Raw genomic sequence first — 21,283 nt, forward strand, 5'->3', positions numbered from 1 at the left:
TGTCGTGCAGTCCGGGCTGATCATGTAATCCAACATGTACATTAGACACGGGTCCTAGATCGTATCTTAGACTGGATGTTGTAGTTCGAAGCAGACAAGTAACAGTATTCTTGTACGTACAAAATGGGACAGATCAACTGTCGAGAGCCTTCGCCCTCGCGTACCTTGCATTGTCTGCTCATCCAAGATCTCGCGCAGCCGTCACCGTCACCTGCTCGACTCGGCAAAACTCAGCACCTCCTCCAGCGACAGCACCTCGTACGGCCCGATCCGCCAGCCCAGCGCCTCTTCCGGCCTCCCCGGCGTCCTCACCGCCGTGGCGACCATGTAGTCCGGCCCCATAGACCTGAGACACATGTTCACATCCTCCACCTTCCTCCCGCGGAACCGGATCTCGGTACTCCTGACCACCTCTGGCTCCACCTCCGGCTCTTCCTCCTCCTCCCCGCCCGGACCACCCGACTCCTGTCCCTGCCCCTGCCCCTCCCGCGCGGCAGCAGCAGCAGCAGCAGCCGCCCCCAACGGCGCCGCGGCCGGCCACGGCGGGCGAAAGTCGACAAACTCGAGCTCGTGCAGCCAGGGGGCCATGAGCGCGTCGCCCGTCAGCTTGACGTAGGCCTCGCGCAGCGCCCACAGCGCGTAGAAGGCGCGCAGCTTGGCGTCCATGGTCTGCTCGGGGGTGGGCGGGCCGCCGGCGAGGACTCCTCGGAGGGGCGGTCCGGCTCCGGCTCCGGCTCCGGCTGCGGCTCCGGCTTCGGCTGCGGCTGCGGTGTCGAGGTGGGCGTGGGCGCGCGCGGCCTGCGCCACCAGCCCCGGCACGGCGGCCAGCACGCGCGAGTGCAGGTAGCGCACCTCGCCCGGGGCGAACACGTCCTTGTGGATGTCGAGGAAGTCGGCCCAGCCGTCGTCGCCGGCGGCCAGGATGGCGTGGTCGCGCGCGCGGCGCTCGCTGGTGCAGACCACGTCGACGCCGACCTGGATTTCCTGGTCCTGGGCCTGGGCGTCGGCACGGTTGCCGGCTGTGGCCGTGTTGTTGTTGTCGTTGGTGGCCGTGGTGGTGGGGGGGTCTTGCGGCCGTGGGCGGTGGGGGTTAACCACGGCGATGATGGCCACAATCCCCGCCTGGTGGCTGACGTTGAAGGACACGGGCTGCCTGCCGGTGGCCGGGTCGATGTAGACCGGCTTGGTGCGGGCGTTGCGGGTGAAGCCGGACGGGGTGACCAGGAACTGCGACCAGGCGACCGGGGGGTCCCGGGCGAGCTTGGCGACGGCGTACTGCTTGAGCAGGGCCGAGGCGAGAGCCATCTTGGCGTCCGCCAGGCGCAGGTAGCGGAACACGCCAAGGCGGGCTTCCGGATTCAGGAGGGACAGGGCGCGGGCAGCCTGGTGTGTGTGGTACGTTAATGCTCGGGCGAGGAGGGGGAGGGGGTTTGGCACCAGAGCGGCAGAACGATGAGAGGGGATGAGACTCACATGAGTTTCAAGATCTTTGGTAACCCTCGCGTCAGGAAACCACGGGCGCGTGTCGAAAACCCATTGCGCCAGGATTGGCTGCTCCGGCCCAGACATTTCGCCTGTCTGTGCGTGTTTCCGTACAACCGCCTCCCAGTCGGCCAGCAGGAGAACGCGATGAGGTCGAATGATGTTGAGGCGGATCGGCTCATTCGAGGAGTGTGCGGACAGTGTGAAACCGGGCTCGTGTCGGAATCGGCTGATGCTGCGCTGGCACGGCTGGAGATCTCAAATTCAACGACAATGCGGTTCCCAATCTCGCCGTGGCATTTATTAAGCCCGCAGCCCTTCGCCTTCCCGACCCGACCTTTTGGTTCTGTCCTCGTCCCCTCCTCCAGCGTTGCCGGAGGGGAACCAATTGGGTTGGGGTTGGGGTTGGGACTTGCTTTTCGGGTCCTGGCTTGGCATTTGAACCGCAGCGCCGCTGACGGTCCATCGGACTTGCCCAATCTTTTCGCGCTCTGCCCCTGCCCCAGCACCGCGGATGCCAAACAAAAATCTCGGAGGTCCGATCTTCCGATGGCACGGAAAGCAGCAAGCGAGAACCATCTGTTAAAACCGTCTTCGCCCGCTCCACCGAAGATGCCAACACTACCCCCGAGTCCTGCTGCGATTTCCAGTTCCCCGGTCCCCCGGTCCCCCTGCTCCCCGATGGCCCAGGCCTCAGACCCCGCAGCGGCCCGGTCAGTCTGCGGGACACCCCTGTCCCCGGAGCTAGCGAGACAATTTCCGGCCGGACCGGGCCGGACCGAACGGCCTCGGCGTTTAAAATAACCCAACTCAAACCCGCGCTCCGCTTCCAACTTCCTAGGCCGCATGAAACATGGAACGGCACTCCATCACCGCACTGCTTCGGTCGCCAACCGCACTGCACGCACCATGCCGCCTCTTTGGAAGCCCAAAACCCAAGCGTCGAGCGCACCGCTCCTCAGCGCAGCGGGGCATGTTCCCCGGCTCCAATTCCGGCCCCGGCCAACCACTGCACACCCCACAACACCACACACAACCAACCCACCGGACCGTGGGCAGTTATTGTCGAGCCGGGATGCCGGCCCTGGTGCCGAGTCGAGCGTGATTACCTCTGCTCGCTCCGCCTTTGTCTTTGCTTCCTTCCTTCCCCCTTCAAGCCGCGCCACCCAGCCAAGATGTCTCCGATGACAAGGAGAGGCATTCGTCCGCAATTCAGGGGTGGAAAGAAGTTCAGTCTAGACAAACGCGTCGAGCGACAACCCAACAACAGCACCCCCAAGCCTGCCCGCAGGCAGACTCCCGCCGGAAGAGACCTTGAGCTTGGGCAAGCCCAGAGTTCGGTCTCCGCGAGGCGGTAGAAGTTAGCCGTGGGTTGGATGGCAAGATTAACTTGCTTGTTTGTGGGGATCTGTGTGTTCTCCTCCGTCGTCGGCTATGTCTACCGCATTTGTTCTCCTCGCTGGAAGGCCCCATGTCTCTCTCTCCTTCCTTTTTCCCTTTGGTTTCTCGGGGCTGGGGGCTTGAGAGACAAGCCGCCACCGCTCCCTAGACACCCACACACACACACACACACGCACAACGATACGCACTTCCCGGCGGACAAGCCCTTTCCCAAAAAGAAGCGTCGATTCTCCGCCCCAAGAGTGGCCGCGGGATGTGCTTGCTCTTCAGGAGCGGGTCGCGTACCGCGGCCATGGCCTAAGGCGATGCGAGTCCGCATTTTTGGGACAGGCCTGTCCGTTTTTTGTTGAACAGTTGTGTCTGGATGCGAGGTGGTGGCTGGTGCTGCAGCAGAGGCGCAGCGCTTTTGAGGCGACCTGAAGCTTGAGGAGAGACCGCGTGGTGTGACGTTGAAGGAGACACATCAAGACCAGCCCTTCATAACGCCGAGAGTAGGGCACCGGCAAGCCTGAATCTGACCTGGCTCGCTTGAAGGTCGGGTGCAAGAGCTTTTTTTTCAATGCATGAGACGGTTGATGAGGATGGATGCTGCGGGTCTGTGTATGGGTTCCTCCTGATGAGGAACTTCTAGACTGTCAATGAAGATGCGCAGTGTCATATAGCCAGAAATCGTCTGTCGTCTGCAAAGCATGATCATGGGTTGTTCCCCCGAGGGACCATCTCCGCATCTCCCTTCCCGCCAATGCAATCCCTGAGAATTGAAATTTGTATGCTACGGCAAATGTATTCTCTTCGCCAGTTTAATCACGTCATGAGGAGAAGGTGCGGGTGTTTCTGAAGAGAAAAACTCGAAAGCAACGCTCATGTACAGCTCTATGGCTTTTTTGTAAGCACCAAGGACAAACCACATCCACACCGAAGACCCAGACACAACCTGTCCTCTAGAAAGTGCACCAGCCGAGCGAGGAGCCATAATCTATAGCGCAAACAACTCATACGGCCGCGCCTTACTCCGCTCCCTCCGCTCGCCACCCCCTCCTCTTTCCATCCTCCTGCTTTGCCCCCCGTCCCACCCCGTCTTCACCCTCCCGATCCTTCCCCACGACCTTCCCGTCCGCATCCACAACCACAACCACATCCTCCGTATCGAGACTCCCGTCCTCCGTGTACTCCCACATCGCCCGCAGCTCCCCGCGCCACCAGCCCGTCAGCCACACCGCCCCGGCCACCCCGGGCACCAGGTACAGCAGCGCCGGCTGGCCGTGGTTGAACGCGACCAGGGCCGTCAGCGTGGCCAGCATGCCCGCCGCGTAGCCGGCGAGCGAGGCGTAGAAGTAGGGCTTGGGGAACGCCGTCGCGGCGAGGGGCTCGCGCGCCTCGCGCACCGGCGCCAGGCGGCCGAGCGGCGTCGTCCAGAACCGGTTGCCCCATTGGCCCCGGGGGTCGATGAAGGGGGCTTTGATGCGGCGGGTGGCGGTTGTTGTTGTTGTTGTTGTTGTGGTGGTGGTGGTGGTGGTGGTGCTGCTGCTGGTAGGGCTGGTGGTTGCTTGGGCGGAGGATGCAGGGGACGTTTCCGTCCTCGTGAGGCGGACCGGGCGCAGCTGGATTTGCTTTTCATAGTGCCGGAACAGGTCGAAGCGCAGCGCGAGGGCCATGAGCATACCCGGCAGGATGATATCGCCGAGCCCGAGCATGCTGGCGCCTTTGGCGCTGGTGAAAACCAGCTTGATGGGCGCGTCGATGCTGGTAGCAACAGCTACCATGAAAGGCCTGAAAATGGGTTGTTAACAGGTTGGAAGAATGGAGTGTAGAACCGGCTCTAAGCGTGACTGTGACCTACGTGTAAAATACCATGACAACATCGTAGACGAAGAGGCTGGCGAGGACCATGGTGCCGATCGGAAAGGACGTAGGAGTGACGAGTCTAAAGGTGGCGTAGCACATCGACATGCTGAGAAGGTTGGATAGCACCTGGGAGGCAGTCCAGTGATAGGCTGCCGCGATCGACCCGGCGATGGCAAAGGCAAGCAGATCGACGCATCGAATGCCGCCATTGACAAGAGGCGTGCCTATCACAACGAGCCGGACAGTCCATTCTTCGATGAGATAGTGGCGCAGGTCCCACAGCCATTGCCGGGCCCCTTCCGACCGCACCACGCCGGCCAGACAGCCGGGAAGCGGTGTATCTCTTCCCTCGACTTCGGTCTCTTCGCCCGTCTCCCGGTTCAGCACGACTTGGCAGCGGCGCTCCGGCACGATGTGGTAGACGCGCCCGCTCCCATCCGCCCACATGGCCGGGAAAACCATGCTAACCAAAACGTCCAGCGCATCACCCATGAGCATAGTCAGCCCGGTGACGGACATGGCGGACAAGTAGACCCGGATAATCTTGCTCAAGAGAGCCGGATCCTGGAGCCACTGGATCAGGTAATAGAGCCCGACCAGGACGGCGGCGCCCCAAATCGGGTACATGACGGCATCCCATGCGGCCAGCCCTTCGACAAACTTGTCTTCTTTGCGCCGCCGTTCGCCTTTCTTGAGCTTTGTCGGAGCCGCAGAAGGCGGTCGGCGGATCGAGCCATGAGCGCCGAGCCATATGATGCAGAGCGCGCTGAAGATCACCGAGAGGAACCCGGGCTCCAGCAGTCCTGCCAAGGCAAACACGGGCGGCGCGCGAGGGTCGCCCGTGGCCGGTGCCGACGCCGGCGAAGAGATGTCGGCCACGTCTGGCGGGCCGTGATCTGAAGACATGATGTATGGAGTACCTTCTGTAACTATTGGGCGTCGAGCGGCAGACGAAGTGAAGCCCAGAGCATCAGTCTGGTGTGACCATGCGTAACAGAGAATGCCGGCAGAACCAATGTTGCGAAGCTATATTGGAAGATTCTTGGTTTTGATGGGCGCGAATGAAGTCGGGCAGCGCCGACTTTCCAGGCGGAAGTCCGACTCGAAAGCTTCCAGGTTTGTTGCTCTTTCTGTTCGCCGTTGTTCAGATGATGGGTAATGTACAGTACCTGGTACCTACACAGGCAGGGGCAACCTCTAGGTAATTGTCACTGAGCTGCGGTGCACAGCAAGCAGGGTTGGGAAGGCCCGGCATTGCTGTCTGCCCGAAGCTGGTATGGAAGGCACCTAGTGGGGCGTCGTGTAGCGCCTGGTTTCAGCGTTATACGGCGCTAAAGTTACCGGTAGTTAACCGAAGTTTAACGTGCTCAGCAGTTCCGGGCAGGTTACATGTTTGGATTGCTACCTTACCTCAGGTAAACTCGTGTAAGAAAGGTAAGGAGATAGTATTCCGTACAGTCCTGCACATCAACTGTAATATTGAAACTATCGCGGAGCTCTGACATGGACCGTGTTCCTTCCATAACCACTCCGACATCAGCCACTTTTCTATTCCCAGCATCAGCACAGCGGCCATCGTGATGGATTCCGGCCCCATGTCAGTGGACAGCGCACCCTTGGATCCGCCCGAGGCGCCAGGGAACACAGGAAACGAGCCAACACATGGCGGCTTTTCACGATTCGAGCTTGAGCTCGAGGTGAGCACGCCCCATCCTCTTGCGCGCGTATTCTTCCTGTGTCAAGACTGACAGCTTAAACAGTTCGTCCAGTCGCTCGCGAATCCGCAGTACCTCAACTATCTTGCGTCACGCAAGCTGCTGACGAACCCCGCCTTCGTCGCCTACCTCGCCTACCTCCAGTACTGGACGCGCCCGCCCTACCTCAAGTACCTGACGTTTCCCACGGCCTCGCTCAAGATGCTCGAGCTCCTGCAGCAAGAAAGGTTTCGCCAAGATATCATGAGCCCGGACCTCGCCCAGGCCATGATGGTGGAGGGGATGCGGGCCGCCGTGGAGTGGCATCGGGAAGCTTGAGGGGCGTGCGGGGGGCAAGGGAAGGACAGAAAGAACGGTGATGAAGGAGCGCGGATGCTGGAGCATAGACGCGCCCGAATCGCTGCAAAGCACGCAGACGTTTGCACTTCCGACTCCGTGGGCAAGCGCGCTGCCAGCGCAGCATTCAAAGTACGGTGAGGCTCCAAACGTCAGCCCCGGCGGCACTCCGCCCTTGTGAGCGAGGCAGGAAGCCAACAAGCCGGGCCGAGAGGGATAGCCAGAGAGATGTGTCCGTGAAGGCTAAATATTGAGACGCAGGCATGTGCGTGGCTGAGCAGACCCGAAGGATCACAGCGGACAAACAAACTGAAGAGAAAAGACCCCAAACCCGTAACGCCGCCCAATGTTCTTGTGGTATCGTACCCCGGTTGAAAGCAGTCCGTCCACCCATGACCGCCAACGCCCATCCCCCATGCCCATCCCCGTCCAGAACACCCGTTAATTCTCCCTCCACCGGTGCCCACAGGTCATACACTGCCTCCGTCAGCCATCGGCCCCGCATCCCGTGATGACATAGCCGACCGAAGGGGGGGGAATGAAAACGCCAACCTTATAAAACGTGGTCATCGGCTCATCAGCACTGCGGATCTGCACCTGGAAGAAGGCGGCCTCGACGCCGCTGCAGTCGGCGGTCGGGCACTGCACGCGGCCCTTCTGCGCGTTGTCCCAGGCGCCCGGCCCGCCGAAGACGTCCTCCTTCTCGCGGCGCGTGAAGTTCTTGCGCGAGTAGATGGGCATGTCGATCGCGTGCTGGTACGGGCACGTGCGGCACTCGAGCCGGTTGCCGCCGCCACTGCCCGCGTCCATGCGCGAGAGGATCAGCAGGTTGGCGCAGTACGGGCAGACTGCGCCGGGGGCCGGTTAGTGTTTGTGGTAGGGCAGGAGAGAGACAATATCTTATATAGGTATCTTGGTGAATTTGGGGGTCCACGGGCTGAGAGCATACAGAGGATTGGCATCTTCGCAAGTTCGGCTCCCTTTTTATAGGGCGGCCGCCTAGATAAAAGGGAAAGATACCTGCCTGTCTGAGGCTGCGTACGTGTTGCTCCTGTTTGGACGGTCTTTTAAAAGGAAAGATGTAAAAGCTGATCCTGAAATGCTGCGTGGTGGTTTACCGTGCACACTTCTCTGTCTGGATGATGAGAACCTCTTTGAATCTTTAAAGCGGGTCCAGCTGGGCGGCGACATTATCGACCCTAACCCTAGTAGTTAACTGTTGACCTGCATTCCCTGACAACGGCCGGTGCGCCTCTGCGAAAAGCATGGAGGAACTGCTCACATCTACAAACTCAAGAATAAAGCGACCTGGTTGCCTACTCAGAGAAGTAACTAAATTTAAGTAATGATCCATGGCTACCTGACAAGTTCCCTCTTGTGCGCGCATCCACAGTCGAAACCCCGCCATCAAATGAGTGGGTCCTTGAGCTAGCGTTGTCCGCCCCAAACTTGAGACTTGGCGGGGTAACTGCGGTACCAGGTACCGTTGTCTCGCAGTGGGGGGCTGGCTGGGCGGTAAACACTGCCACCTCCTGGCCAGGCGACTTCACGACTGTCTACCGCCCTTCAGGCAACAAGAACGACCAACCGGACGACCTCCAAGCCGCGCTACGAAGGTTCCAGCAGCATTTTACCAGAAGCCTCAGTTCAGTTCAGTCTTCAGAAGCTACCTACCTTGACACCCCGCACGCAGCCGCACTCTGCTACGCCGCCCCTCCCGAGCTGTCACTGAGCTCGCAACGCCAACAGGAACAAACGACGCACAGTCACCGCGGCCATGGCCAACCACGCAAAAGAAGAAGAACACGAGGTGTGTACTCCCGCTACTTCCCAACGCCCCACCGACCGCATCACGCCGCTAACCTGGCCGGCCCTAGGGCGCCTCGACCCGCGAGCTGCTGATCGAAGCCTGCCGGCGCAACAACACGGAGCTGCTCCTCGAGATCCTGTCCAGCCCGCCGCTCAAAGATGATGAGGCGGCGACCGCGGAGATCCTGAACACCACCACGACGGTGCTCGGCAACCACCTGTACCACGAGGCGGCCCTGCGCGGCAACTACGAGGTCATCGACCTGCTGCTGGACCAGCCCGGCTTCGAGTGCGACCCGGTCAACCGCGTCGAGGGCGACACGCCGCTGCACAGCGCCGTGCGCTGGATCAACAGCGAGCCGCCCGCCCAGCGCGAGTTCGGCAACGCGCTCGTCGAGATGATGCTCGAGGCCGGCTCGAGCCCGCGCGTGAAGAACAAGGGCGGCCTGACCCCGCTGCAGCTGGTCGATCCGCAGAACGAGGGGCTCCGGGAGCTCATACGCAAGCACGAGTATGCCGCCCTGAACGCGGGCGATTTCGTCAGCGCGGAGGAGGTCAAAGGGGGGAGGGAGGCGCTGGCCGGGAATGGGGGGCCACAAGAGGAGGAGGAAGATGAGGATGCCGAGTTCAGCGGGAGTGATGAGGAGGAGAGAGCCGAGTGGGAGAGGCGGCGGAGGGCAAAGAGGGGGTGAGTGGAGGGGGCATTCGGGATCGATGTGGAGGCTGTCCACACCGGCTGGATAGGTGTGTGCTCTCGTCTAGGCGAGCCGCCGAGACACTGATCTAGGTAACTTGGCGGTATGTAATGTTGGCGGGCCAATAGATTTTCCTGTCTCAGAACGGCCGTTGCGGAACTCGCAGTCTGGGCGTGTGCCATTGAACACCGAGTGACTGAGCTTTCTAACAAGAAGGAGTCCAAAGGTCTATACAAGCATCCACCTACCAGGGCATCATCTCCGCATCAGCATGGTCGCCATCGTCCCACCCCCCATCACCACAGAGCCTCATGGACCACCACCACTCCCAGCACCCCCATCACCGCCACCACCCACTCTTTCCGCTCCTGCCTCACCCTCCCCGCCTCGCCCCTTTCCCGCTCACTGCGCTGCCCATACCCCCAATCCCGCCCTCGCTGCACATATCCCCAATCGCACACCCTCCGCCGCTCCTCCGCCGTCAACCTCCTCCCAGCGCCCAAGGCAGCGACCTCGTCCAGAAAGGAGGCCAAGATATCCGTGCTCCTCATCCCGCGCGGACAGAACCTCACCTCAATCCCACCCACCAAAACCACTACCACCACTACCACCACCACCATTACCATCCCGACCCCCACCCCCACCCCATCCTGATCTTGATCCTGATCCCCCTCCCCACCCCGCCGCTCTCAACCCCCGTCATGGAAGAAGGCATGGCTGGAAGGCCGGGAGCGGCGGTGGGCTGTTGTCGTCGTCGTCGTCGCTGTTGTTGTCTAGGTAAGGGGATGGGGGCAGGGATGGGTACCGGTGCCGTCGCTGTTGAACGAGCAGTTGATCCTCCCCCGCACACGGCCCGACCAGTCCGCCCCGACAAACGCCGTCCTGCTGGTGTCCGGGGCGAGCTCGAACCCGCCGGAGCCGGGCCCGACGCCACCCTGCGTGACGATGCCGGGCCAGATCGTCTCGCCGCAGCTGTTGGTGACGATCAGCTTAATCGGCCTCTGGTCATTGGCGGTGCGGCTGTGCCGTTGGCTGTGCTGTTCATCGGGATGAGGGTCGTGGCGTTCGCCATTGAGTTGGTCGGCGTGATGGTCACGTTTCCAGTGACGTTGAACGGCGACACGGTCACATTCGCGGCCGTGACATTGTTCGCCTATATGGTGACATTGACAGGCGGGATTTCCAGGGGCGCGCAACTCGGTACGAAGCGAGCCGCAGCAGCTCGTCGAGTCAATACTCATAACGAGAGGAAGAACCCCTTGGCAAATCCGCCGACGGGCTTCTGGGGGTTCCTTTTCCTTCTCCAGGACAGTAGCTTCCGGTCGTCTGGCGGCTTGTTCATCCGCATGGTTAGGGCCATGCGCTGCATCCCTCGCAGGGCGAGCGACAGGTGGCGGTCTACGTACTGGAGATAGAAGAGATCCCTAGAGCAAGAAGAGAAGCCACGCGGCAGGGCACTGATAGTGATAGTTCCTAGGTATGAACTCGAGGGAAAATAAATAGGATCAACGAAGGAGAACGGCAGACGTGAAAGGAAACGAGAAGAGAAAAGAAAATCGACTCCATTCCGGCCATTGCACCCACCCAAGAAGGCGTTTTTAGTCCATCAGGGTGCTCCGACGCCGTCTTTCTTAGCCGGGAAGGAACAGAGAGAGCGTAGCAGTGAAAGAGCATCTTGTCCCGAGTTGTGATCCACTCAGCCACCGTTTCTCCCGGCAAGAGCTGTTCGCAGAGTTGAACCCAGAAGGCGAGGGCGGCATCGAGGCACGCGGGGGGCAATTGACTCCCGCCCGGGGAACTGGTCCCAGAACCACGAGACTCGCCCCCTGGGCCAGCAACAGCTAGGTTTGGACACCAAACGGGTCCCTGCGTTACCATTAGATCTGATGTTACCCTGGAAGGCAACATCGTACGGGCTGGTCGGAAAGTGAAGCATCAAGGTAAGGCCATCATCAACTGGGATAAAAACCTCAGGTTTGGAAGTATTCTATCAGAAGCCCAGTATACCCTCCTGTTCCTGCAACGGAACTGACAGTTGGTGCTCACGACAAAGGAACGGGGAAAACAAATAGGATAGCTAGGTACAGGTCGACATGTCATGGTCATGCCCCACGTCGTCTGGCTCCTTGATTGCTATCTCAGCTTCCTCCGCACACCTTCCTCTGCTCCTTCTCCAATCCAATCCGCCGTCCAGGTATCCGCACTATAAGTCCCCCGGCCCATCTTGCTCCATATATGGGCCTCACACTTTGCCGGCTACCTATGCGACACACGCCCGTTTTGCTACTTTAGAAGAGGTATCACTGTGGAGATCCGATGCGGCGTAAAAAGAAGAGAAATCAACATCACACAACAACTTGAAGCAACCACCCCAGCTTTCGACATGTCCCTCGTTGACGCCGCTTCTCTCTGTCTCTCTCCTTCTTCACCTGAAGCGCGCCCTGCACCGGCCCATGACCTCGCCTTGGCAGACGAGCTCGGCGCTGAACTCGGAGCCGTCCAGGGTGAGGTAGATGTCGAAGTAGACACGGTAGAAGGTGCCCTGTGGCGTGTCCATGCGCTCGAAGTCCTTCTCCAGGTTCTTGCGCGACAGGTCCGACGTGAGCGTGACCACTTCCTTGATCCCTATTAATTGGCAGAGAGTTGTCAGCACAAGTTTCTCTTCAACGATATGCGCACACAGAAGAAATAAACTTACGGGGATCCTTGGTATACTCCGGGCAGACGTCGTCGTCGCAGGCGTACAGAATGTCCTCGTACATGAGCGTGGCGCCGGGCGCGACCTGCCGGAAGAACGAGACCTTGACCGGCTCGCCGATCTTGACCTTCTGGCCCTTCTGGACGAAGATCTGGCGCGTGAACTTGCAGCGGTCCTTGCCGTCGAGCGAGGGCACGCGGTACGCCTCGGGATGGTAGCCTTCCTTGAACGGCTGCAGCGTGGCCATGAGGTAGTGCCGGCGGGCGACGCGGTGTGTGATGACTCTCTCGGTGATGCCGGCCGTGACGGCGCCCTTGACGATGGCAGCGACCGAGTCCATGGGCCGGACCACCTTGGACTGGAACTGCGGCGGCACGTGGAGCTTGATCTGCTGGAAGAGGTACTCCGAGGCACCGAAGCCGCCGACGACCAGGATGTTCTGCAGCGTCCTGTTCTGCGCCTGGATGGCGATGATCTGGTTTCGGACCAGCTCCAGGATGCGGTTCACGACGGGCTCGAAGCACTGCAGGATCTCCTCGTTGGTGAAGGTCATGTAGCCCTCCTCGATGCCGGCCTCGGGGAACTCGGCCTCGATTCCGACGTCCACGGCCCACTTCTGACCGTTATTCCGGAAGTCGGCCTTGATCCGGTTCTCGAAGTCCATGATGCACTTGGCGTACACGCGGCCGGCCGTCTTGGAGCCGTCGGGCAGCTTCATCTTGCGGATCTTGGTCCGCAGGATGTTGCTGAAATTCCTGTTCAGTGCGGTCGAGCCGCACGAGTCGCCCGAACCGGCCGTGCACTCGGCCACCGTGAAGGGGTTCTCGTCCTCGACCTCGTACGCGATCAGGTCGACCGTACCGCCGCCGCAGTCGACGATGAGCACGGCGTCGTGCACCTTGAGGTTGAGCAGACCCGTCTTGGAGCAGAAGAGCGCGGCCGCCTCGGGCTCGCTGACCAGCGTCAGACGGTTGTCGTTCTCATCCCGGAGGAATCCGGCCTGGATGGCGGCGGCACGGGTGGCGGCCTTGCCGGCGTCGTTCCAGATGGCCGGCACGGTCAGGTAGTAGCGGATGTTCCTTTCCTCGCGGTTGAATACCTCGCCGAGCGTCTTCTGCAGGGCAGCGCGCATGGCCTGGCGGAGCTTGAAGAGGTAGTCGGCCGCCACATCAATCTCCGACTTGCCCGGCGGCAGCGGCGGCAGATTGATGGGGTCGATGTACGTGTTGCCCGAGAGCATTAGCTGCAACTTGAACCATTCAACCTTCTGCACGCCCGGCTTGGGGTAGCCGGTGGGGGCGAGGGCATCGGCGATATCGGGGCCCCAGCCAACCACCTTCTGGTACTGGTCATAGTAGAGCACTGTCGGGATCTGGGAAGCAGATGAGCAAATGTTCGGACTAACAAATTTCACACACCTGGCGCGCAGCCAAGGAGTACTACCTTCTGCTTTGTGTACGAGCCGGCGCCGGGCCACTCAGTAATGATGTCTTCCTTGGCCTCGTTGTTCGTCGCGAAGGCGAAGGCGACGCCGGAGAAAGTTGTGCCCTGCAAAAAGCGCGGTTGTTAGGACATCTCCCTGACGCGAGAAAAGGTAAGTAAGTGGGAAGAGGGAACGGTGTCTGCTTACAAAATCAATGCCGACGATCAGCTGGGCCTTGCTGCGGCTGTTGCCCTCGACCTCGGCGGCATTGCGCGCGTAAGGAGCGATGGGCCCGGCGGGCTGGGGCGCCGGGGGCGGGTAGCCGGTCGGGCCGGCGTAGCCCGGGGGACCGCCGGGCACCGGAGGAGGAGGGCCACCTCCCACGACTGGGGGTGGGTACCCAGCAACGGGGGGAGCGGCGGTGTTGATGGGCGGAGGGCCTCCAATCATTTGCGACGGCGGCGCGCGGGTCGGGCCTTGGTTGGCGAGCGGGCTGGTGCGGCCGACGGCGCCTGGAGGGCCGGGCGGGTAGTTTGCTGAGTAGCTGGGTGGTCGCGGACCAGCGCCTGGATGATTCATTGGGATGGTCTGCTGCGGGGGAAGCGATGCACTCGGCGGGAGCGGACCCGGGCGCGGCACGCTTGAAGGGAACAGCGGCGGTATTTGAGGAGCGCCCGTCGGCGGCGGGGTCGGCGTCGGGGTCGGGATCTGGTTCTGGTTTTGTAGCACGCTGAGGCCAGGACTGGCCCTTCCCGTGGGCGGCTGAGGCAGCTGCTGGAGTTGATGGGGGAGGTGCTGTTGCTGTTGCTGGTGCTGTTGCTGCTGCTGCTGCTGCTGCTGCTGCTGCTGCTGTTGGGCTGGGGACTGGGGCTGGATCAAGGCGCTCGACTTCCGTTTACCGAAACCAAAGCCTTTTAGGCGAGAGTTCAAAGAACTCATAGGACCTGGGCAGTCTTAAAAAGAAGAAGAGAGGAAAAGCGGGTGTGCTGGGGAAACGGGGCCGCAGGCGGGCGAGAGAGGGGGTGAGACTGGAGGGGAGGCTGTGGGCGGCGGCGGCGGCGGGACGAGGGGGGCCAAGAAAGAACGAGCTGAATCGGGGAAGGAGGGGGAAAATTAACTTAGGTACTCAGAGGGCAGACCGGGGTAGGACTTGGGTTGCAGCAGGTGGGTTCGCGGCTCGCAGAGCTGGCCGTTCAGGTTTCAAAGAGCCTGCTCGCGATTCCCGTAGCTTCCTTCCTTCAGGTCTAGGTGTGGCTGAGATGGCGATCCGCCAGTCGTCTTACCAAGGCTAATCCTATTAGCACAGCGCAGCGGGGAATTGATGTCCGGGATTATTTTTCACGATAGGGCTGAGCGCCTGTTGCCGTTCGGCGTTGGGTTGCTGGCTGCTTCCAGGTTGGCTTTCCAACGCGGGGCAGCATTTGCACATGAGCAGTCCCCGTTGTTCGGCAACCCGCACAACCTGCACAGGCCAGTCCAGGTCCCAACATGAGATGAAAGTATTAGGACTCCGACCAGGTCAGGCACAGTACCTAAGGTACACAGCGAACAGGTACAGTACCTCGTTTCATGAATGGATCGTGTGGGAAAAGAGGCAAAAACAATCGAGGCACGGCGATAGTTAATTGCCAACCTCCTGATGCCCAGCCCAAGGTTGGCTTTAAATGCTCCTCTTGAAGGCATTCCATAGAGGATATCAAGCGCAACGAGGGGCTGACCCGTCCCGGGTTGGCGGGTTGGCGGGGTTCTGCGCCCGGAAGTTGGGCGTGGGTGAGACATGATGGCCCCCCCAGGCATTCTAACCCCAGGACTTTGAGTTGGCCTCTGTGTATTAATAATTGTCCACCAGCTGGCGATCATGCCAGGCCTGGGCCAACCGACATCTCGAAAGGACAAAGAGCGCATATGTAATCCGTACACTACTTCCCGCCCATATCCGTACCCGTCAGGTAATCGCACCAATTCAAGGGCAAGCAAACGTTGTCCATCTGGAGGTCTTCAGGTGCCTGACCTAAGCCCAAACAGGGCGTCGATGGGTAAGGTAGGACCTTCGTAGGACTTGGAGGTCGCGGCGGGGCTGGGGCGTGGCTGCGCTTCGGAGTGCTGTGCCTGCTTGCCGCGGCACACGGCGAATCAGAGGCTTCGGATCGCTGCATTTCCGATTGGCCGTCCGGGCTGGGCTTGTTCCGTTCTCGGCGTCAAGACGATGAAAAGTCCCCCTCCAGCCAGCCGCCAAGGTGGTTCGATGTTAGATGGGACGAGGTACTCCATGAACAGTACTACGCTGTCCGACCACTCGGCGGCCGTGGGAGAATAAACGTTCGAATAAAAAGTTCTCAACTCTTGATCACTCAAGCTCCCACCTTCTGTCCGATTCAGGATTGGCAAAGTTGGGCGGCGTCGGTTTGATTTTCGGTTTCTAACCCTTCAGACGACCATGTACCCGTCAATGCAGCCTGGCTGATCTCAATGCAACGTCGCTGATGCACCGAGTGGCGCTGCGGCGTCCGGCCAGCAGCTCTTCTTCACGGACGGCCAAGGACCACGTGCTGCCGACCTTACTAGAAGACTGACATTGACGGAAGAGCGCGGACATCTGCGAAGCCGCGGGCGAGTGGACCAACTTTCTTCCCTCGTATCCCAGACTGCCGTCATCGTCATCCAACAAGCGTCCGAGGTCGAGAGGTTCCAGCTGGGGCCTCGCGGTCATCGAAACAGATCAGCGAGTAATTTAGTTCGTCGGCCCGTTAGACGGTGGTATTCGGCGTCGCCAGCGGCGCAGTTCATATCGACCAGTGACGCACAGAAGGTTTCCCGCTTCTTCGACGCAGCGGCAGCTTCTCATCACACGTGGGGCGGGTTACATGTGATGCTCGGGTGTCACCCACCACCCGTACCTTGCCGCCTCGATGCTGGACAAAAGGACCGCCATCCCAGTGAGTCTGAGCCAGTCTGTCAGAGCATCAGGTCCTTCTCCTTCTTGTCTTAGCAGGCTCCAGGGACAGACTCAGACGGCCAAAGCAGACATTCCGTCAAACTCAGGGACAAGCATCGACGGTACCTCTAGGCAGCCCGGACGGCCTCTCCGAAAAGGCCTCATTGACCGCCGAACTCGCAAATGTCGCCGAGCAATCCGAAGCAACAGGCTGGCGGCTACCGCACTCTGTCTAGGTCCACAACAAAATGCGCCCCCGTTACGGGATCCTCATGGGCAGTCCTCGAAGACCTGCCCTCGGAACCGTACCAGTATTTCTAAATGTGTGCAGACTGTAGAGCTTGTCTGGAACACCCTTCATCAGGAATGAAGGCAAGTTTGCGTGCAATGACGGGTCTGTTTTCTTTCTCTACCGAAGAACGCATCAGGGGGTACTCCTCAATCTGTAAACTCACCTTTGGAATCACGTCTGGCAGGTCCAAGGCTTTAAGGTTCGGAGTTTTATTTCAACTTAAAAAAGAGGAAAAAAGAAGAAGAAGAAGAAAAAGAAAGCAAGGAGACTAATCAGACAATGCCCGGCCGACTATTGCCAACATCGGATACGCCGTCGAGTCAGCGTGAGGATACCACTCCGTTGTTCGCGAGGCATCCTCTGGAGGCACAGCTAAAGCTTGGTAGGTAAGGTACTAACACGGCAGCTGCTTGCTCTTGCCATGTGAGGAGACCCAAAGTCAATTGTGGGAGCTCGACCGCCACTGTCACACAACAAGCGGGTTCAACGTCAGCCAAAGCTGAGGTGGATCGAAATCCTCAGAAGTCAAATGTCGCTCCCAGGGGCCTTGGCGTCACACCTGTTTCACAGCCCCCCGCGATGCGGGTCCCTGTTGGAAGGTACGGGGGACCGTGGGTATTCCAGTTCGGTCACTTTTGGGTGTGGGCTCGAAGACCAGCCACCAAACAACAGACAACCTTACAATTTGAATTCAGCCATTTCTGCCCACTGCCCTCTTCATCCCCCGCAATTCCAGGTAAGTCGATGAAGGGCCGGGCATCCAAGTAACCGGGTTTCAAGCGCATCCCAATTCAAAACGCATCAACCTGTTTAGTTGCACCATACGACCGTCGCTATCCACTTCAGGGGGGCGAGCTCGTACACAGTCCTCAGTACCAGTATCTCGATGGCTTCGTTTGCAAACTCCCACTCGCTTGGTGTTTCCTTGGCTGTGTACACAATTAGGTAGTTAACCCTACAAACACCAATCGCGTATTCTGGAGTGGTGACGGTATCCGTAGCTTCCAAGTTTTGTTGGACCCCAGGTTTCTTGGCGCCGATCTGTGGCCCCTTGCTCGGGTCGCAGTGGTTCCATCCCACACTGTCGCTCGTCTCGCTGGTTTATTATTAGCTGGGTGACTTGGTGTAGTGCAGTGTACCTTGTGTATTCCGTACGGAATATTCCGTATGGAGAACGAGGGGTTGCGCGTTCCTTCAGATTCCCCATCGCAGTGGAGCGCGTTCTTCACCAGACCGCTGTTCCCGAACATCGAATTCGATGGCGTTCGGCCTTCTTGCGCGGTGACCTGATCCTACGAATACCGCAATCCATCCACAAGCCCGTTTTAGGAGGAAAACATCTCGACCCACGCGTGGACTGACTGACAAACACCGGTTCTGTGGCCACCAAGTGCGAGAGCGGTCACCTGCTCGCACCGCGTATTCGGGAAGCGACTTGATTGAGGTCAGCCGCAGGAAATCCCTCGTCCGCGGCTTTTGTTTGCTGACCCACTGGCAACTCCCAGACCGTGGATACCATCTCCTCGGACGATAGACGCGTGACAATCAGAGAATTGGCCAGCGACCGGCGATTCGAACTCGGCCGCTGCACTTCGGCTCCAAAACAAAACGCAAGAAAACAGTCGCAGGTGCATATGCGCGGCCGAGCTAGGACCGCACGTTCCGCCGGCTTTATTTTCTGTCGCGGCAGCTCGCTCCGCAGCCTGCAGCCTGCATGCGGCCAGCCCCCGATCTAACGACAATATTACGGAGGGATATCGCGAGCGCCGACGTTGGAGCCTCAGCCGACTCGCTAATGACTTCATTGGGCGCCTGGAACCCAAATCCGGGCCGTTTTCGCTTGGCTGAGGGGACAGGCACGGGAGGAAGTCCACACCAGGTTCACCCCTTACCCCGCTGCGACGCGCCGCGGCCTATCAGGTGCCGTTCCACAGACGGGGTCCCCCGCAACCAACACAACGACATCCCCAAAGCTGTCCGGCGCCGCGGGGCGCACCTTAAAAAGCTCACCAGCTGCAGCTGCTGGGCGCCGCAAGGCCAATTCGCCTCGGCACCGCGTCAATTCGTCTCTCGGCCTCTTCCACATATTCTCCGTGGTCTTTCTCATACTTGTCACTGTGAGTTGGGTTCCCAGACCGGAGGCGCGGTAGCACGCTGGTGCCCCTCATCGCGGGTCCCCCCTCTGCCCCTCTGTCCGTCCCGCGACAGATTGCCCCTCCACGGTCACGTTCTATCTCCCGGCCAACGAAGCATTTAAGCATTTAGACGAGTGACGATATCATTCTGACCACCTGACCTTTGCAGATTTTCCTTCGCCACACAGTGCGCGTGTACTTTCGCGTCGAGCGCGGTCCCGAGTTGGCATATAAGCAGTCCCCCCGCCCGCCGTCCTCCGATTCTCTTCTCTGCCCAACTTTCGACTTTCATCCCACGCAACCCAACTTGCACGTTTGCGAACAACCAGCTGCGACCAACGCTAGCAACCAAAACCACCACGCGATCGCGCAAGACTTGTACATTTGCCATAACCCACAACCGTTTACAATCGCTTCACAGCTTTCAAGTTCTGCCACCATGGCTCTTCAAGCAGAGACGCAGGCCATCGTCACCCAGTTCGACTTCTCCGACGAGAATGTCAACAAGGCAGTCAGGGAATTCCTCCGCCAGATGGGTGCGCGCGCCCCGTTGTCAACACGCTCAGCCTGCGCGCTCTTGCTAACATGATCTCCAGACGAAGGATTGGAAAAGGACGGCACGAGCCTGAGTCAGATTCCGACCTACGTTACTGCCGTCCCCAACGGCACCGAACAGGTTGGTGTTTCTGAGCAGACGGGTTGCTGGGGCAACTGGCGCGGTGACACGTGACCACTTTACTGACCACTCCTCCCCGGGCTAGGGACTCTACATGGCTGTCGACTTGGGTGGCACCAACTTCCGTGTCTGCTCGATCAAGCTCAATGGTGATGGGACGTTTAACCTCACGGCCAACAAGGTCCCGATTCCGAAGGAACTCATGGTTGCCAAGACGGCCTCCGAACTCTTCGCCTTTCTCGCTCTGCAGATCCGGAACTTCCTCGAAGAGCATCATGGCGACCAGTTCGAGCAACACGTCCGACGGCGCCCGACTATGACCGCACCGGAGGGCTACAAGGACGAACACGTCTTCCGGATGGGCTTCACATTCAGTTTCCCCGTGCAACAGAGCGGCATCAACAAGGGCACTCTCATCCGGTGGACCAAGGGCTTCGACATCCCGGACGCTGTCGGCAAGGACGTGTGTGCTCTGCTGCAAGAGGAAATCGACAAACTACACCTACCGGTCAAGGTTGCGGCCCTCGTCAACGACACCGTCGGAACGCTCATGGCACGCTCGTACAGCTCTCCCGGCAAGCAAGGAGCTGTGCTGGGCGCCATCTTCGGCACCGGCACCAACGGCGCGTACGTCGAGAAGCTCAGCAAGCTGAAGAAACCGCTCTCTGGTGACTACGACAACTCTACGGGGGAAATGGTGATCAACACGGAATGGGGCTCCTTCGACAACCAGCTCAACGTCTTGCCGACCACCCCGTGGGACATCGCCCTGGACAAGCAAACCCCCAACCCTGGTCTCCAGATGTACGAGAAGCGCATCTCCGGCATGTTCCTCGGCGAAATCTTGCGTCTCGCCACCCTCGACCTCATCAAGAATCCCAAGGTGTCATTCTTCAAGGACGAAAACTCCGCCTCGAACGACTGGAGAACCACGACCTACATCGACAAATCATCGAGTCTCTACCAGGAATGGGGCCTCGACACTTCCATCATGTCGGTCGCCGCCATCGACGAAAGCCCCACCCTCTCGGCCCTCCGTCAATTGCTCGAATCGACGCTTCAGGTCCACATGCCGGCTTACGAAGACGCCCTCGCGTTCAAGAAGATCGCTGCGGCAATCGGTCGCCGGGCTGCCCGACTCTCCGCCGTCGCCATCGCGGCTATCGTCCTGCAAACCGGCAAGCTCAGCGACCCGGCACACGACAACGAACCCATCGACATTGGCGTGGACGGCAGCCTGGTGGAGCACTACCCTTACTTCACCGACATGATCTACGAGGCGCTGCGCGCGGTCGACGGCATCGGCGAGCAAGGCGCCAAGCGCATCCGCATCGGCATCGCCTCCGACGGCTCCGGCGTCGGCGCCGCCCTCATCGCCCTCGTCGCCGCCGGCATGGAGAAGAGCACCGACAACCTCCTCGGCGACCTGCGCTCCGGCGCCGCCAACGCCTCCGACACCGCGGCTTCCTCGGACTCGGAGGAAAAGCCCACCGCGAACTAGGCGTCCTCGGTGCGGCCGGACGGCGCGACCAAGGAGAGGCGGTGGCGGGACAGGTGCTGCATTGTCATGTGAATACGGATTGTGCTTTTTGTGTCTTTTGGCTTGTCGTCCCAGGTGCGGGGTTGTATGGGAAGCGAATGGTTTTTGTTTTGTTTTGTCTGTTTTGATCGTCCCAGGCGCGGGGTTGTATGGGAAGCGAATGGTTTTTGCTTTGTTTGTTTTGTTTTGACCGTCCCAGGCGCGGGGTTGTATGGGAAAACAAATGGGTTTCTGATTGATTTTGGGCGGATTTTTTCCCAGCGTTTGGCTTCCAGCGTTTGGCGGTTGGGTTCTTTGTTTT

The 21,283-nt window shown here is 59.9% G+C and overlaps 9 protein-coding genes across 9 annotated transcripts; 4 read left to right on the forward strand and 5 right to left on the reverse strand.

The window, feature by feature from the left end:
• Positions 1-68: 68 nt before the first annotated feature.
• Positions 69-1,677, reverse strand: THITE_2112781 (uncharacterized protein). The gene has a single exon (XM_003651918.1). It carries the CDS (start codon positions 1,303-1,305, stop codon positions 208-210), a length of 1,098 nt encoding a protein of 365 aa, XP_003651966.1. The 5' UTR covers positions 1,306-1,677; the 3' UTR covers positions 69-207.
• A 1,884-nt stretch (positions 1,678-3,561) lies between these two features.
• On the reverse strand, positions 3,562-5,753 carry THITE_2112782 (uncharacterized protein). Its single transcript, XM_003651919.1, has 2 exons — positions 4,724-5,753; positions 3,562-4,653 (listed from the first exon to the last, which is right to left on the reverse strand). Exons 1-2 carry the CDS (start codon positions 5,632-5,634, stop codon positions 3,891-3,893), a joined length of 1,674 nt encoding a protein of 557 aa, XP_003651967.1. The 5' UTR covers positions 5,635-5,753; the 3' UTR covers positions 3,562-3,890.
• Positions 5,754-6,199: 446 nt separating this feature from the next.
• Positions 6,200-6,943, forward strand: THITE_2112784 (uncharacterized protein). Its single transcript, XM_003651920.1, has 2 exons — positions 6,200-6,425; positions 6,489-6,943. Exons 1-2 carry the CDS (start codon positions 6,309-6,311, stop codon positions 6,759-6,761), a joined length of 390 nt encoding a protein of 129 aa, XP_003651968.1. The 5' UTR covers positions 6,200-6,308; the 3' UTR covers positions 6,762-6,943.
• THITE_2112787 (uncharacterized protein) lies at positions 6,944-7,911 on the reverse strand. The gene is made up of 2 exons (XM_003651921.1): positions 7,251-7,911; positions 6,944-7,161 (listed from the first exon to the last, which is right to left on the reverse strand). Exon 1 carries the CDS (start codon positions 7,587-7,589, stop codon positions 7,266-7,268), a length of 324 nt encoding a protein of 107 aa, XP_003651969.1. The 5' UTR covers positions 7,590-7,911; the 3' UTR covers positions 6,944-7,161; positions 7,251-7,265.
• A 329-nt stretch (positions 7,912-8,240) lies between these two features.
• THITE_2112788 (uncharacterized protein) lies at positions 8,241-9,417 on the forward strand. Its single transcript, XM_003651922.1, has 2 exons — positions 8,241-8,589; positions 8,657-9,417. Exons 1-2 carry the CDS (start codon positions 8,557-8,559, stop codon positions 9,278-9,280), a joined length of 657 nt encoding a protein of 218 aa, XP_003651970.1. The 5' UTR covers positions 8,241-8,556; the 3' UTR covers positions 9,281-9,417.
• Positions 9,418-10,080: 663 nt separating this feature from the next.
• On the forward strand, positions 10,081-10,698 carry THITE_2127803 (uncharacterized protein; the record flags this gene model as incomplete). Its single annotated transcript, XM_003651923.1, has 1 exon — positions 10,081-10,698. The coding sequence occupies one exon, from the start codon at positions 10,081-10,083 to the stop codon at positions 10,696-10,698; it is 618 nt and encodes a 205-aa protein (XP_003651971.1).
• A 961-nt stretch (positions 10,699-11,659) lies between these two features.
• On the reverse strand, positions 11,660-14,651 carry THITE_2112789 (uncharacterized protein). The gene is made up of 4 exons (XM_003651924.1): positions 13,612-14,651; positions 13,425-13,529; positions 11,982-13,353; positions 11,660-11,908 (listed from the first exon to the last, which is right to left on the reverse strand). Exons 1-4 carry the CDS (start codon positions 14,341-14,343, stop codon positions 11,709-11,711), a joined length of 2,409 nt encoding a protein of 802 aa, XP_003651972.1. The 5' UTR covers positions 14,344-14,651; the 3' UTR covers positions 11,660-11,708.
• Positions 14,652-17,441: 2,790 nt separating this feature from the next.
• On the reverse strand, positions 17,442-18,799 carry THITE_111343 (uncharacterized protein; the record flags this gene model as incomplete). The annotated part of the gene is made up of 6 exons (XM_003651925.1): positions 17,442-17,560; positions 17,591-17,712; positions 17,787-17,923; positions 18,124-18,334; positions 18,524-18,544; positions 18,642-18,799. The coding sequence occupies 6 exons, from the start codon at positions 18,797-18,799 to the stop codon at positions 17,442-17,444; spliced, it is 768 nt and encodes a 255-aa protein (XP_003651973.1).
• Positions 18,800-19,047: 248 nt separating this feature from the next.
• On the forward strand, positions 19,048-21,126 carry THITE_2112792 (uncharacterized protein). The gene is made up of 3 exons (XM_003651926.1): positions 19,048-19,302; positions 19,363-19,442; positions 19,528-21,126. Exons 1-3 carry the CDS (start codon positions 19,206-19,208, stop codon positions 20,941-20,943), a joined length of 1,593 nt encoding a protein of 530 aa, XP_003651974.1. The 5' UTR covers positions 19,048-19,205; the 3' UTR covers positions 20,944-21,126.
• The last annotated feature ends 157 nt before the right edge of the window (positions 21,127-21,283 follow it).

The sequence above is a fragment of the Thermothielavioides terrestris genome, chromosome 2 (assembly GCF_000226115.1).
Source record: "Thermothielavioides terrestris NRRL 8126 chromosome 2, complete sequence".
NCBI classification, from domain to species: Eukaryota; Fungi; Ascomycota; class Sordariomycetes; order Sordariales; family Chaetomiaceae; genus Thermothielavioides; species Thermothielavioides terrestris.

Bases quoted from the DNA above. Each gene is read 5' to 3' on its own strand.
- THITE_2112787 (XM_003651921.1), bottom strand. From the start codon at position 7,589: ATGGACGCGGGCAGTGGCGGCGGCAACCGGCTCGAGTGCCGCACGTGC.
- THITE_2112789 (XM_003651924.1), bottom strand. From the start codon at position 14,343: ATGAGTTCTTTGAACTCTCGCCTAAAAGGCTTTGGTTTCGGTAAACGG. The intron at 13,530-13,611 runs GTAAGCAGACAC...CGCTTTTTGCAG, and splicing joins TGATCGTCGGCATTGATTTT to GGCACAACTTTCTCCGGCGT. The intron at 13,354-13,424 runs GTAGTACTCCTT...TCTGCTTCCCAG, and splicing joins GCTCGTACACAAAGCAGAAG to ATCCCGACAGTGCTCTACTA.
- THITE_2112782 (XM_003651919.1), bottom strand. From the start codon at position 5,634: ATGTCTTCAGATCACGGCCCGCCAGACGTGGCCGACATCTCTTCGCCG. The intron at 4,654-4,723 runs GTAGGTCACAGT...ACCCATTTTCAG, and splicing joins GTTGTCATGGTATTTTACAC to GCCTTTCATGGTAGCTGTTG.
- THITE_2112792 (XM_003651926.1), top strand. From the start codon at position 19,206: ATGGCTCTTCAAGCAGAGACGCAGGCCATCGTCACCCAGTTCGACTTC. The intron at 19,303-19,362 runs GTGCGCGCGCCC...CATGATCTCCAG, and splicing joins GGAATTCCTCCGCCAGATGG to ACGAAGGATTGGAAAAGGAC. The intron at 19,443-19,527 runs GTTGGTGTTTCT...TCCCCGGGCTAG, and splicing joins TCCCCAACGGCACCGAACAG to GGACTCTACATGGCTGTCGA.
- THITE_2112788 (XM_003651922.1), top strand. From the start codon at position 8,557: ATGGCCAACCACGCAAAAGAAGAAGAACACGAG. The intron at 8,590-8,656 runs GTGTGTACTCCC...GGCCGGCCCTAG, and splicing joins CAAAAGAAGAAGAACACGAG to GGCGCCTCGACCCGCGAGCT.
- THITE_2112781 (XM_003651918.1), bottom strand. From the start codon at position 1,305: ATGGCTCTCGCCTCGGCCCTGCTCAAGCAGTACGCCGTCGCCAAGCTC.
- THITE_2112784 (XM_003651920.1), top strand. From the start codon at position 6,309: ATGGATTCCGGCCCCATGTCAGTGGACAGCGCACCCTTGGATCCGCCC. The intron at 6,426-6,488 runs GTGAGCACGCCC...CAGCTTAAACAG, and splicing joins GATTCGAGCTTGAGCTCGAG to TTCGTCCAGTCGCTCGCGAA.